Genomic DNA, 14,762 nt, shown 5'->3' on the forward strand with positions numbered 1-14,762 from the left:
ACAGTTTTAATACCAATATAGTGAAGACTGATGTCTGTCAGTTGCGGGTGCCAAGAGCCATAATCTAGTACTTACAGGAAGATTCAATTTCTTAGCATCCACAGGTTGGTGAAAAGGCCATGCGAATCGATGCTTCCACACGGCCTTAATCACGTTTTTTTGGAGGAACTGCAGCTGATTGGTCACTCGCCCTTGTCGTCGCGGAGCCTCGTCCGAGGGCGTCCCGTTCACGGGTTCCGCCGACGGCTATTCCGAAAACAAACAAATAAAACTCGCTTAACCCCGAGCTAAATAAAGGCAAAATTGATTAACAAAATATGCAGTTCTAACGAGATACGGAAGGAGAGAATCTAGAGATGGAACTTGATACACATAAATAATATTATATTACAATAATAATAATTTAATATACGTACATATATAATGGCACATGATATGTGATATATTCTGATATCTTATTGCTTTAGGCATTTATTATGATAAAGGAAGTTGATTTAGAATTCTTCAGTTATTAACTGATATTTTCTATTGAGTCGATGTCGGTATTTTGAAGAATATCAAAGAAATTAGCGCGGCATCCTATTTTATCGCGGTCCTTATTTTCGATGCACAAAAACGGCACATCAATTTAATGGACTTTCTGCACACAGACAGTACAATTACATAAGATTGAATTTGCGTTTGGACACGGCTTTACGTGAATAACAAATCATCTATACTCTAATAAATAAAATTGACGTGTCTGTCTGTAATATCCAAATAACTACCTCATAATATTAAGTCATGTGGTTATTTGAACTGTACCATAACTGCATCACACGTTTTTAATTTTTTTGTCTGTATGGCTGTCTGTTTGAACGGGCTAATCTTCGGAACGGCTGAATCCGTTTTGATGGCACTTTCATGGATAAGTAGAGGATTAAACAAGGAGTAACATAAGCTACTTTTGAACCCACTTCCTAAAAGGAGTTGTGTTTTTCCACCTATGTACACTGAAATCTATTTTGGTACAGAGATACCTTGCACCCTAGAGACAAGCCACCATAGATAGAGTACTTTTTACTTTTTTCCTGGAAAATCATTGCCATGGGATTTTTAAAAACTAAAAATTCACGCGGGCGAAGCCGCGGGCATCATCTGGTTTTCTATAAAACACAAGAACTTTTCTGTTTTACTAGTAGTTTTCTAAGAAAAGTGAAAACTTACAGTGCTGGTTGTAGCGAGAGGATCGACTGCCTGCTGCATTGTGCTGGAGTCTGCAATCTACCTGCCAAAACCAAGCCAATACTGTAGTAACTGTTCAATATAATTACATATCAGAACTCGTATCTGGTCTAAACTACTTTTAACTGCAAAAAACTGGTCAAGTGCGAGTTGGACTCGCAAACGAAGGGTTCCGTACCATCGTAAAAGAAATAAGTTTGTTTAACATTTTACATTTATTTTGTGATGTAACCACAATTTTACGATTTTCGGATTTTGCGCTTTACTTCTGCTATAAGATATTGGCTACCTGCCAAATTACATCATTCTAGGTCCCTTTAGGGTTCCCTGGACATGTCTTGACAAACAGCTATAATGAAGTGATCCTTTAAGGGTTCCTTTTTTTCTCTAGATGTATGGAACCCTGAAAACAATCAAAAGTACTTTTGAACCTTATTATTATTTGACCATATTCAATATGGTCAAAAGAACAAAAAGGTAGTTTTAACGAAAAATATTGGTTTGATAGTGCAATTTTTTTTTTAATCTTATCCTCCCGCCCCAGTCTTATCTGTTCTATGCCTAGTGTTTTTGAATAGGCTAAGCCAGAAGATTTGCTGTGTTGCCCCTTCATTTCAGCTCATCATCATTCATCAGCTTCGCCTCCAGCTCGCTACCTCCTCTTATGCTCCCTTACTATCTTAAGTCTTTGCACTTTACAAAACACTTTAGGGTGAAGACTGACAAGACCATTGGAGTCAGAGTGTTTAGACTTCATTCATAGCTACATTCAACCTTTTTGTTATTTGTGAACTTACTGTACAATAATTCAAGAAAGGGATATAAGTACATTGTATATAACTTTATTGAATTATTTATAAACTTACAACAAATCTTACAAATAGCAAATTAAATTATAGAAACACACAAATACTCACCTCAATTGTAACAAGAGGCTCGTCCAATTTCTGGCTAAGAGGCATCAGCTATACCCTCTTATAACATACAACCATTCTATCATAATATATTGTGGTGCCTTTGCACCTATGTGTACTTCATTCTGTTCATTTAATTATTTTTTTAGACCTGGAGAAAATTACAAGCAAAAATTGATTTAACAAAAATTGGACAAGTTTGATTCTACCTATATATAATAATTTAAATGTATGTACATAATATTTTGTTTATCAGTTTACCTTGCACATAAAAATGCAGGGCAGTTGATGTCTGCAGGTAGCTATTGCAATTTGCTTGGTCACTTGGGATGAGATCCAAACCTACAAAGATAAGATATTAGCATTAATATTTTTAATGTAACATTTAACTAAGTATACAGTTTGTGATAGTGCATATCTGTAGATTGTGCTGGTTAAGTAAAGTTGGTAAATAGACAGGTGACCAACTTGTGTGGTCCAAAATTGGCTTTTAGTTTTCTTCTGTGGTTCTGTGAGGTTATGGCATGGGCGCCACTTATGATCACATACATCTTAAAATAATATTTAAAAAAAAAACAATGATAGATAACATTCCAAACTGTAGCTGTCTTGTTTAACTGGTTATAGCATAACATTGAAGTTTATATTTTCCACTTTGCAATGTACATATTTATGATGGAGGAATACCATGCAAAAGGATGGGCAGAAATGTATGTATGTAACAAGCGATAACAGGAAACTAGGAAGTAACAAGCGATATGCCATCGAAAGGTTTTTTGATACTACAACTTTTTCCATGGGGGAAATCTCAGAATGCTGTGGGAAAAAAGTTATGGCTAAATAAGTAATACGAATAACACTATTTTAACTGCATTTTAGTGGTTATAAGAGTAAACAATGGTTTTTAATTATCTTATTATATATTACACATAAGTAAACAACTAACTGCAGCAAAGCCAAAAGGAAGGGTTTTGATTTTTAATTTTGCTTTAGATTTGTGTTACATTATGGGGATTTTCAGTTTAATATGTAACATTTTTAAAGTGTCGCTTTATTTTTGATTCTGCTTTGAAAATCTTTACTGAGATAACTAGGAACATGAAAGTAACTTTATTTTTGATTATTCAATATTTTAGTTTACCATAAGATGGTTTTTAAGCATACCTACAGAACCCTACAACATGGTTATTCTGACATACGATCAACCAGTTAGTTTGTCTTATCATCAGTGGTGTGTAGGCTAAAGTGGCATAAAAGGACTGCTCAGTTAAAGTTAAGTAGCTCAATGCTCATTTCTCAGTAACATGCCATTAAACTCTTGCACTTATAATATTACTTAGTATGAATATCGAGTATTTTTTTTGGATTTTTGTTATTCCTGAAAACTACTTTTCATGTTTTTCTTAGTTTGAAACTTATGTAAAATAATACAACAAAGTGAAATAAAAAATAAATTTATTTTCTTAATGATCTCAATATTACAAACCTAAGACTAACCAATATAACTACAGAAAAGGGCAAGTATATTAGTACAATTATGATAATTTATAATATTTTGTACAATAATGACAGACCAGTCCTACAAAAAGTCTAAAGTTGTATATTCTGCAGTTAATTTTATATGTTTTCTAAGAGGATTTGTGTATTGCAATTTTATTCCTTGATACAAACAATGAATATTTCAATGATTGAACAAAATATAGGTATTCATAGTTATAATTATTCAATGAGTCTATCTATATTATTGATTGAAAGAGTCCATCCAATTCAATAACCAAAGGGTTTTTGTATGAAAAATTAAAAAAAAATACTGGTGTTTAATGAAGATAAACAATGTGGCTGGTTCTGTTATTCACAATCTCTAAACAAACCGACAGGTCTTAATTTAGTATTGCTATCCCTTTCATATTGATCAGTGGAAAAGGATAGCATAAGGTTTAGGCCTATCTTAGTTTAGAAATTGTGTACAAACTACATAAGAATCAGCCACAATGTGGCAAGAGATTGTGTTGTACACAATCACTAAATTAAATAAAAGATCTAATACACAAATATTGCTATCCCTTTCATAATTGTTCCATGTGAAAGAGGATGGCACTAGATTTAGAGATTGTGTACAACAGAATTATAACATTGATAAGGTACTGTCAAAATAATCTAAGAAGTCCCTTTTGTCATATCACAGTAGTCCCTAAACTAAACAAACCAATAACCAAAAAATCGATTATTACAAGCAATTATAGAATTTACTATAGTTATATTATTTTCATGATTGCCATGTCGATCTACCCTGTACTAGTACATTTAACATGTACCTAATATACAGTATACAAGGACAAAAAAAAATAGTTTTTTGAAAATTTCATAGGCTCTTTGATTTTTTAGGATAAAAAAGAGCCTATGACACTTTTCAGGGCATTAACTATAACCATGCAGAATATCACATCAATCTGTTAATCTGTTTGCGATGTGATTGAAGGACAAACTAACAAACAGACACACTTTTGCATTTTATAATATGGGAAGTGATTAATTTTCATTTCAATTATAATTAGGTAAAAATAAAATATCATCAGCAAATAAAAGTTGTTATAGATATGACCGATTTTGGTTGGGTTAGAATGGTTTCATGACATTACAGCTCTAAGAGCCGGTTCCCACTTGTCCTGTCGGGCCCAGATTTTAATTGGATGTTCCAGTGGCAAAACATTTTATATTAAGCTTCACACTTGTCTGAAACTAATTTTGTGTCAAAATCGGTTTTAGACAAACCAACAAGTGGGAATGGGCTGCAAGGCCATAATGCCAGCTGATATAACATTGTAAGAATCTCATACTGGATTGTATTATGCAGGATAAATGGTTAATAAAGCCGAGATCTATAGAACATACTTTTGAGTTTTCTGAGACTTAACAGAGTTAATCTACATATCTGTCTCATTTTACATCAAGTCTTTGCTGAGCAAAGTCAGTGTGTGCTCTACAGACCTTAGCCTTAGATTTAAATGCTTTACTCATAGAAACCAAGCGGCATGCATTTTCGCATTATGTTAGTAATGCATCATGGCAGTTTTTTCAACCCTGTACCAATGATAGTAACTTAGGTTTTGTAAGTACTATTTGACCTAGGTATGTGTCAAAACAAACTTAATAAGTGCCTACATTTTTAAGGTTATGGAAATATCTTGCCTTTTTGTATTCCTACGCTATGAGGAGAATGGAGAACGTATTTTCAAGATCTAGAAAATTCCTTGACTTATCACTTGATTAAATTACAACACAAGGGTGTGAGGGTTAATGATTTAATAAAAGTTGGCAATTTATGTAAAATTATTTATATTTGTATTAAAACCTAGGCGGTCACAATGATTTAAGCACTTATTTTACAGAATTAGCACAAATGATTCCTAAAATTTTCTAATCGATAGTTGCATATAGCAACTGATATTATCATGCATGCTAATGTAATTTTAACTTCTAAAAACTATCTTAGGCGTCTTAACGTACATTTTTTTGCTAATTTGAGAGACTATATCCCTGTGAAAGAAAATGAGTGAAAACCAATAGCACAGGGGCCAAACCTAAAATGTTGAAATATTGCTCAATACTCGCATCATGCAATTTCTACTCATATACATGACATGGACCAAATAAAATACTAGCAAAATAACAAAATTATAATGCTTAAATTGCGCTACAAGCTAAGAAATTACGAAAAAGGACTTACGAAGATTTATTAACGCCAATATGGCGGATGAACTAAAAATACGATGTTTGAGTAACTTCTGCAAGAGCAAATTCTATCGATTTGCTCGACTACATCAAACACTCCACATTTAACAAAGTTCATAGTCATTAAGTATATCATTAATTCATTGTCTACCAGCAACAAAACCACTGTCTTTTTTATTATAACAAAGAATAGCACAACACGAACTCCCAAAGGTTCAAGCGAGCTTCAGACATGGCCGCCGAGCATGAAGCGAGTAACGAGCGTCTTTAGTCATACTTAAAATTTATATATCACTTATTTCATTCTGGAAATTAAAATAAAACATTAAAGGCATAGAAAAACGTATAAAAAAGAAATATTTTGAATTTTCGCTAGGCGATGACATAGGGTTTCATAATAATCATAGGATTCAATGTACGAAAATAATATCCATGATAGGGCCATTTCAAACAGCGTTCTAGTGGCGCCCTCATGACAAACTCGGCTGCCCGCTGCATGGCTCGGCTTTTCCCTTTCGCAGCGTTGCCAGCTATGATAATAATAGAGGGAAATGTCTACGACCTACGAACATGCTACGAACGAACGATGGTAACTACCTTTATTAGTAATAAATCAATAAATCTTTTACTATATGATAAAAAGATACGAAAAAACTAAAAAATTCAACGCTGAGCCCCGCAAGGCATGGGCATAAGGCAAGAAATTCTGAATTCAGCATAATATATTATAAAGTTGAAATTATCTTGTAGATAATTTTTTTTTATAGAGATAAATTATTTATCCAAGATTTTTTAGGTGTCAAAAACAACTCTCGAAATAACCTTAGTAAATAACAAAAAAGTTCATTTGAAAAAGGTGCGACAGTAGGACTGAAAATTATACAAAAAGTACGAACAATAATACTCATTGATCCAAACTTTATAATACATCAATGGATCCATCCAAAGTGCCCTAAGTGCTGCGATTTTTGTGGGTACATTTTCGTAATTCTTTCCCTTTTGGACACGCTACATTTCCCGCGTTGCCGCGCGTCTCAGACCTCTACAAGTACACTGGACTTGCTATTGCCAGTGCTGACGTTTTTGATGCAACTTGATTTTTGCCACTTTGGCATTGTACAGTCCGACAAGGCTCTAAAGGCACTTGGATAGTTGTAGCACAAAATGCTGCCAGCAAATAAAATCTTCTCAAGTTTAGGGAATATCTTGAAAATGTAACTGTTGAAAATCGAGTAAGTTTAATCTAATTTTGACTGAAAGAGGAATTAGTAAAGCCGTTCCTGTTTTTACATCGAAAAGAATCATAAAAACCATTGAAGGGCCAGGGACTTGTAACCTAACATGTTTACCTGCTGAAATACTATACTTACCTAGTGCTAAATATAGCTATAAGATGCAGATACATTTATGCTGTATTAATTATTATCAGAATATATCGTGAAGTTATTGTACATGGAATGATTCTAGTTTTTAAAAAAAACAGTGGAATTTAAATTTTTTACTTAGCAACACCACATACAAAGGGGCAGCATGGCGGCGTTAGTTCCAATTTTGGCCACGCGCCAAGAGAGCCTTGTCAGACTCTATAGGTACTGATTCTGGTAAAACAGTCCGACAAGGATCTTTTGGCACTTGAATGACATGACAGTTGTAGAACAAAGGCTGCCAGCAATTAGAATCTGCTCAATTTTAGGGAATATATTGAAAATGTCAATATTGAAAATCAAGTAACTTTTATCTATATTAGCTAAATGGGAAATTGGGAAAGCCGTCCCTGTTTCCACATAATATGGAAAAAATAAAATTATAAAAACCATTGATAGACCATGGACTTGCAACCTATCATGTTTACTTGCTCAAATACTGTGATTACCTAGTGCTAAATATAGCTATAAGATACAGACACATTTAAGATGTATCTAGGATATATATTATATTATAATGGCTTGAACATTAAAAAAAATGATTCATTTCCGATTTTTTACTTAGCAACACCTGAAACGAGGGGACAGCGTGACACTAGCTGCGTACAGACCAGCCCAACGAACGCCCTACGATGGATATTTATCGTTCGCTAGCGTTGGCTTCCGCACGCTCGTTGGAGTTCGTTAATACATCCAAATACATTTAGTGCTCGAACGAACGTTCGTTGGCACTTGATTCCGGTTCTTTTCTCTTTCATTCGCAATTTAATCATGGACGACGACGACATCATTATAATTGCTAGTTTTATATACCAAAACGAGTTAGCAAGAACAAGAAAAAATAAACGTAAGCGAAGATGGTGGATAACCACATATTTTAAGAATAGGACTGTGTATAGTGGAAGTAAAATGAGCGTTCATTCGTTGGCCTTTGGCGACCGTCCAAATAGAGTTCGATCAAATAGCTCGATTTCTTTGATGTTACCGCCACGCTTCGGATCGCCGGCACACGCCAACGAGCGATCGTTGGCATTCGCTAAGCCGTCCAGATTGCAGCAACGAAGGTCAACGAAACCCGTTCGTTGGCGTTCGTTTGGCCGGTCCTTGGATGAAGGATTATATAATATCTCTATGGGCCGGTCTGTACGCAGCATCAAGATGGCGGCATTAGTTCCGATTTTAGCCACGCGCGGCACGCCAAAGATCCTTGTCGCCTTGCTTGTCGCACTGTATTTGTGCAAGGCTGTGGTGCAAGGAGCAAGGCTGTATGTGCGTAACCCATCCCGTAACCACAGATCACTATATACCAGTCTGAAGACCCGTAACCACGCACCAAAAGAGCCTTGTCGGACTGTATAACGTCTGCGATCATGGACCAAATGTCTGCGATATTATATAGCGACTTTCAACTTTTTCTCCGCATGGCGACTTTTCAGAGTCATAGTGACCTTAGTGACAAACAGTTTTAAGTTTAAAGTTTTAACGAATTGGCAACACTGGCTGGCAGTGTCATCTATTTTTATTTTGTCAACATTTGCTAAAAAAACGAAAAAATAAAATCGTTGTTTTCAAGGGACTATTACAAAATGTTAACAATTTTTCAGCCTTTTTCAGATATTGTTTTTATATGCCGACTTTAAGGGTGCATACTGCATGGTTTAGTGTATGACAGATCTACTCAATTTGATAAATCAGTGAGTACTTAAGACATAGTCGTACATAGTACAAAAATATTATTAATCATTATGTACTGAGAGTTGGGACATTATGTAAACTGTAAGTAACTTCTACAATACAATACAACCATTGATGTCGAATCTGTGAACAAAACCGTATAAAATATGATGGAGGTACCTACATTATATAGCACATTCTAAGACCTCGAAAGAAAGTGAAAGTGCTCACGCGTTAATTTAAAGGGACACTTTAGTCTTGATTCTTGAACAGATCAGTGGAGATATAAAAACGTGTATTCAGTACAAATATGTTAGATCAAGCTACCATTTAAGAAGACTGAAATACCTAGTTAAGTAATATATTTAGAAGGTATATAAGTTTTTAGTAATCATAAGCATCAGAAGAGATATTTGAATTAGCCTTGCTTGCTCTGTTAGTTAATCAGTACTTAAATAAATAGGCATAAAAGTTTTGAGTAACATGTTTTTAATTAATTCGAATTGTTTAGTAAACTTTTATTCAACTCAACTGTTATTTTCTACTGTTTAAAAAAACATGTGACTGTCTGTATACATTTCTCGTAAACTTCACAAAACATAACCAAAGCAATTCTTATTCATTTGTGTATCCATCCAGGGTTAAATTATGGAACCAGGTGATATGGATTATTCTTCACATGACATGGCTCATATGAATCATGGGGCACATCACCATGAAATGGGCATTAATGACTCGCACAATCCCAATATGGATGATATTATGAATGTAAGTTTATCCTTAGTTATTATTTTAAAATTTGATTTTCTAGCAACTCCCTACTCTATGCCTCTACTTATGCCTCTATAATCTAAGACAATAATCGTTGTATCTTAAATTTTAACAATTTTTTATTTTATTGTCTTAGATTATAATTCTATGATTATTGTGCAACAAATATATATTGCAAAATGTGAGGCCCTGGTAGGGCATCATGTATATTTAGCCTTAAGTTGTTATCATCAATTGATTAATGTACATGACAGCAAAGAAATAAGTGAAATGGGGTCAGTTAACTGCAAAATCAAATTTATTATGATTCTGTTGTGGTGTTGATGATGAATATGGGTCATATAGCTGACATTTTCCTATTTTAGGTCATGTTTAATTCAAGTAAGGACATAAAAGTTATTCAGGGAATTGATTTGTTAAAGTCTCATGGAAACCACCATGAAGAAAATAAGCATAAGGGACACACAATGTCAATGACTGTAAGTTATTCTATTTACTAGTTTTCGCATGAAATTCAGGACAAGTTCTAGTGGACTTGATTAAAATTCTGTGGGAATTTTGAATAAAATTCTGCTTGAGGGATTTCAAACTGAAAGACAACTTTAGTCAAGTAGTGTTTGGGATTAAAAAATAAAAAAGTTGTATAAAAATTTTATAATTTTAATTTATTTAATAAATTATATACTTAGATACAATCATAAAATTGTTTTTTAGTTCCATGGTGGGTTTGTAGAAACAATTCTTTTCTCATGGTGGAATGTTACTGAAGTTGGAGAGTTTATTGGATCCTTCTTTGCGATATTTGCCTTGGCGGTGCTCTATGAAGGGTATGATAACATTAGTCAAATATTTTAAATAGAATAATAAACTTTTCTATTTCTATCTGTCTGAAAATTATTGTAATCAGGAGATAATACATATTATATTGTACTTTGATGCTTGATTTAGTACATCTGCTACCTTTACTACTATGTACACTACCTACAAGACAATTTTTACATGCAATACAATACTAATAGTTGAGATAAAGTTTACTTTGACGTTTCACATCATTTTACTCTGTTATAAATATCCTTAAAACAATAAATATAGGATTAATTTTATCTTTGGTTTGCAAGATATTGATATAAGATAAGAATAACAATACCTTTAATTTATAGTACACTAGATGATTTCATATAGTTGAATTTAGGTTTTTAAAATCCTGTGGAAATTTTGGATTTTGCAATTTAAAAAGCGACCCATGTTCAAATCTAAAATGCAAGTTATCTCTGTACCTTTAGTTAAATCGATGAAGCAGATAGGTGAACAGGCAACATATAGACAAACAGACTTTCATTTATGATATTAGTATATATATTATATAATTGATAAATTATTCAATAACATGCTTTTACTATTTCCTCCAGTCTGAAGTACTACAGGAAACACTTACTGTGGAAAACATATACTGGCCTTCAATATTGTGCAGTGGCGCCACCAGATAAGGGTGTTGCAAATATTTGTGCACCAGATGAACCTCAAGTCATACAGTATGTATACTTATGTATGTTGAGCCTCAATAGCTCAACCGGTTAAGGAGTGGACTGAAAACCGAAAGGTTGACGGTTCAAACCCCGCCTGTTGCACTATTGTGGTACCTACTCCTAACACAAGCCTGACGCTTAGTTGGAGAGGAAAGGGGAATATTAGTCATTTAACATGGCTAATATTCTTTTTTTTTTTTTATAAAATAAAAAATACTTTATTAGTGTTACTTATTGAAATACCTGAACTTAGTGGTCAGGATTACTGTAGTATGTAATGAACTTGGATTATCAGTTGTTCCTATAGTTTGCCATTATGCAGTTTAATAGTCAAGATGAGATGCATTTCAATTCAGTAGCTGAAAAGAATATATATACATAGCTATTTTTTAACCTTGCTGCTTAGTCTCTCAAAAGATACTATCAACTTTGACACTTTTATTGGACTGTAATTAATAATAGTCATTCTTTTCTATATTTCAGAACCTTGCCACACACCCTAGAACGAAATGTGTAAGTACTTCTACAAGAAATAGTTTAATTTCTTTGTAATCACTACCTATATTGTAAACGTGAATGTGTAGTTGTTTATTGGTTTGTCCTTTAATCACGTCGCAAGTGAGCAACGGATTTGCATAGTTTTTGTATGGTTATAGTTAAAGACATGGAGAGTAACAGGCTGCTTTTTATCTTGGAAAAAATCAAAGAGTTCCCACAGGATTTTCAAAAACTAAATCCATCATCAGGGGTGCATGCGCTAGATTGTATACATGCTATTCAGAAGCACGCATCGCAACAGAATCTAGATTCTAGGCATTGAAAATTCAATTGAAGGCTTCATTTAACTGCACATATTAAGCCTCGATAGCTCAACAGCTGAGGAGTGGACTGAATTACGAAAGGTCAGTGGTTCGAACCCCATCCGTTGCGTTATGTCGTACCCACTCCTGGCACAACCTTTACTCTTAATTGGAGGGGATATTAGTCATAATTAGCAGCATGACTAATATTCTTTTTAAAAAATAAAAAAAAATACATATATTTTCGTGTGGCCCTATGTACTCATACTTAACTTTTTTTTAGGCCAACAATGATGAGTGTGGCACATGGTTGGCAGACAGTACTCCATGGTGTACAAGTGTTAGTGAGTTATATGTTAATGTTGGTGTTTATGACATACAACACGTGGCTGTGTGCTGCTGTAGTCCTAGGATCTGCAACTGGTTACTTCCTCTTTGGCTGGCGTGAATCAGTAGTTGTGGACTTTACTGAACACTGTCACTGACAATGGTCCAATAACAGTGTCCGTGAGAGTATTATTATGCAGCTGCAATTTATAACCTTGCCTTTAGAAAATAATTCAAAAAACGGTTATGTACCTATTATCATGATGTTATAATTATGTTATTATAAGACAGCCTTTTTGGGTGACAATATATTTATACCAGTTATTGTGTACTGTTTAAGGTATTAGCTCATTAGAAGAAATACAATTGCTTAGAAATATAATGTACTTATCTTTTTTTTAATTCCTGATCTACAATACAGGATACATTTTTAACCAGTGCACAAATTTCAATTCTCTCTCTAAATCTAATTCCATTGATGTTATACCTGATCAATATTATAATAATGAACATGTATTCTTTGTTTAACATTTTACCTTGAATACAGAAATTATTCAAATTGGCCTAAAAATGATTAAATTTTTGTAGTGGCATAGTAAATTAAATTTAGGACAGTATGATGTTTTATCATACTGCTCACATTTGGTTTACTGCAATTTTGTTACATAACTTTAAATAAAATAGTCCAAGCCTTGTACATGTTACGTTTCTTCATACAAAATTGCAATCCATAGGTTGTCGACGCGTTGGAAGTGCCTCAAATGTGGTATGCTTGGGCCTCGCATGGTCTATCATAAATTATCCCTTATGCTATGAGCTGCCATCTGTAGTTGTGTATGGTCAGTTAGAACATGTGCATAAAGACTAGTAATAGCTTATGCTCATGCTATAACCGCTCTGTGTTATACTACTATAACCTATCTTTGACACACTGGTTACTGTGCCGTTTTAAACCGGTAAAAAATCTCATTAAAAAAAATTAGAATATGTAATCCTTGATGTCAGTGATAGAAAAGTACTTACAGAATACATTAATGGAAATGTGTTCTAATAGCGATACAAAATCACAAAAAATAACTGCATACTGGTTAAAAATATCCTTAAAGTATAATCTGTACATTGAAATGACTAAAATTACAATGTTTAAAAAATTGTGAGGGTTGAGAACTCATCACTGTTATTTGGTATGTTTACGAGTACAATGTTTTTTTAGATTAGATCCACTATTACATTTATATTCACAGTATTGGCAAGCAAATGGCAGTTCTCTATTATGCAGTCTTTTGTGCGTCTTTAATGAATTTATGAATTTTGTCCTAAATGTACATTCATCACAAACATATGGGTAATCAGACGTGTGAATTCTTTTATGTGTTTTTAGATTTGAAGTAAACTTTGTAGAATAAGAGCAATTTTGGTAATCACATTTGTACACTGTATGTGTTTTAAAATGTTTTTTGTATTCGCTTTTCTTGTAAAATATTCTGAAAACAAGATTGATACTATAAAATTTGTAATTATATGAAATAAGATAACCACTACTAATGTTATAAATGTGAAAGTGTGTTATCAAACATGCTGCAACAGATCAACATGAATTTTGCATGGGTATAGTATATGGAACCTGGAAAGTAACATTGGCTACTTTTTTATAGGCAGAATTCTCAAAATAGTTCACAAACTGAATCATATCATGACAAAGTAGTTAGTATCATATAAAGTTAGGGCACAATACCTTCCTGAACAATATTCACATGTCCATTTTTTCACTGGCTTAACAGTTTTTTCTGCCAAAACATTTTCATGTGTACAAACATTGGTTTCATTTAGATCATCTTTTACTTTTAATTTTTTTTCTTTGTGCAATAACTGAGATATTATGATGGATTTTGGTGGGGTACTAAACAGTATCTCGTTTTTCTTAGTTGGCCTGCCAACATTGTTTTTAAAACCTATTGCAGCTTTGGTTGATGATTGAATTTCTATTTTTAAAGGATTCTCCTCTTCCAACACAATATCCATTATAAATTAATTATTCTAATAAAGCTTCCCTGTTCAGTCAATAACCATAATGAAAGGCATTTTATACATATATCTACAATATTCTGAGAATTGAGATTGGATAATGATTAATGAGATCTACCACCTAGGTAAAAACCACGATACGATTATTAATTATTATTTATTTTCAAGTTCTATTTTTTGTGACGAGTGACTGATTAGTGATTACAATTTACACCACAGACTAGTATGTATAATGTAATATGGATTACACTCTTTGTGGTTACATAGGTGCCGTCATTCATACTCTGTTTCTGGCACACAGGCACATGTCTGGCACTTTCTGGCTTTACGACTCTGTGTTCCAGT

At 33.5% G+C, this 14,762-nt stretch overlaps 3 protein-coding genes across 11 annotated transcripts in view; 1 reads left to right on the top strand and 2 right to left on the bottom strand.

Annotated features, from left to right (window-relative positions):
* LOC123864593 (bromodomain-containing protein 3-like) overlaps nt 1-6,367 on the bottom strand; it is a 21,373-nt gene extending 15,006 nt beyond the window's left edge. Inside the window, exons 1-6 of one of the 5 annotated variants that reach the window (XM_045905156.1) lie at nt 6,290-6,306; nt 5,866-6,175; nt 2,400-2,480; nt 2,142-2,289; nt 1,207-1,263; nt 76-246 (exon numbers count right to left, since the gene is read on the bottom strand). In XM_045905156.1, the coding sequence (XP_045761112.1) occupies nt 76-246; nt 1,207-1,263; nt 2,142-2,186 (273 nt within the window). In that variant the 5' untranslated portion in view covers nt 2,187-2,289; nt 2,400-2,480; nt 5,866-6,175; nt 6,290-6,306. Of the gene's footprint in view, nt 1-75; nt 247-1,206; nt 1,268-2,141; nt 2,290-2,399; nt 2,481-5,865 lie in introns of all 5 variants that reach the window. The other 4 variants (XM_045905158.1, XM_045905155.1, XM_045905159.1 and 1 more) reach the window with 4 other exon arrangements.
* Nucleotides 4,243-12,774, top strand: LOC123864602 (high affinity copper uptake protein 1-like). 5 transcript variants are annotated; one of them, XM_045905176.1, is made up of 8 exons: nt 4,243-4,252; nt 8,868-8,988; nt 9,608-9,736; nt 10,105-10,218; nt 10,454-10,566; nt 11,149-11,271; nt 11,749-11,778; nt 12,349-12,774. In XM_045905176.1, exons 3-8 carry the CDS (start codon nt 9,617-9,619, stop codon nt 12,548-12,550), a joined length of 702 nt encoding a protein of 233 aa, XP_045761132.1. In that variant the 5' UTR covers nt 4,243-4,252; nt 8,868-8,988; nt 9,608-9,616; the 3' UTR covers nt 12,551-12,774. The 5 variants fall into 5 exon arrangements, with proteins under 5 accessions (XP_045761132.1, XP_045761135.1, XP_045761133.1 ...); XM_045905177.1 differs by lacking the exon at nt 4,243-4,252 and having other exon boundaries at nt 8,774-9,070; XM_045905175.1 differs by lacking the exon at nt 4,243-4,252 and having other exon boundaries at nt 8,777-8,988.
* LOC123864603 (zinc finger protein 155-like) lies at nt 12,763-14,754 on the bottom strand. The gene is made up of 2 exons (XM_045905181.1): nt 14,128-14,754; nt 12,763-13,876 (listed from the first exon to the last, which is right to left on the bottom strand). Exons 1-2 carry the CDS (start codon nt 14,412-14,414, stop codon nt 13,570-13,572), a joined length of 594 nt encoding a protein of 197 aa, XP_045761137.1. The 5' UTR covers nt 14,415-14,754; the 3' UTR covers nt 12,763-13,569.
* Nucleotides 14,755-14,762: the final 8 nt, after the last annotated feature.

The sequence above is a fragment of the Maniola jurtina genome, chromosome 4, assembly GCF_905333055.1.
Source record: "Maniola jurtina chromosome 4, ilManJurt1.1, whole genome shotgun sequence".
In the NCBI taxonomy this organism is placed as follows: Eukaryota; Metazoa; Arthropoda; class Insecta; order Lepidoptera; family Nymphalidae; genus Maniola; species Maniola jurtina.

Bases quoted from the DNA above. Each gene is read 5' to 3' on its own strand.
- LOC123864602 (XM_045905176.1), top strand. From the start codon at position 9,617: ATGGAACCAGGTGATATGGATTATTCTTCACATGACATGGCTCATATG. The intron at 10,567-11,148 runs GTATGATAACAT...TATTTCCTCCAG, and splicing joins TTGGCGGTGCTCTATGAAGG to TCTGAAGTACTACAGGAAAC. The intron at 11,779-12,348 runs GTAAGTACTTCT...ACTTTTTTTTAG, and splicing joins CACACCCTAGAACGAAATGT to GCCAACAATGATGAGTGTGG.
- LOC123864603 (XM_045905181.1), bottom strand. From the start codon at position 14,414: ATGGATATTGTGTTGGAAGAGGAGAATCCTTTAAAAATAGAAATTCAA. The intron at 13,877-14,127 runs GTATTGTGCCCT...TCTTGTTTTCAG, and splicing joins TGTGAATATTGTTCAGGAAG to AATATTTTACAAGAAAAGCG.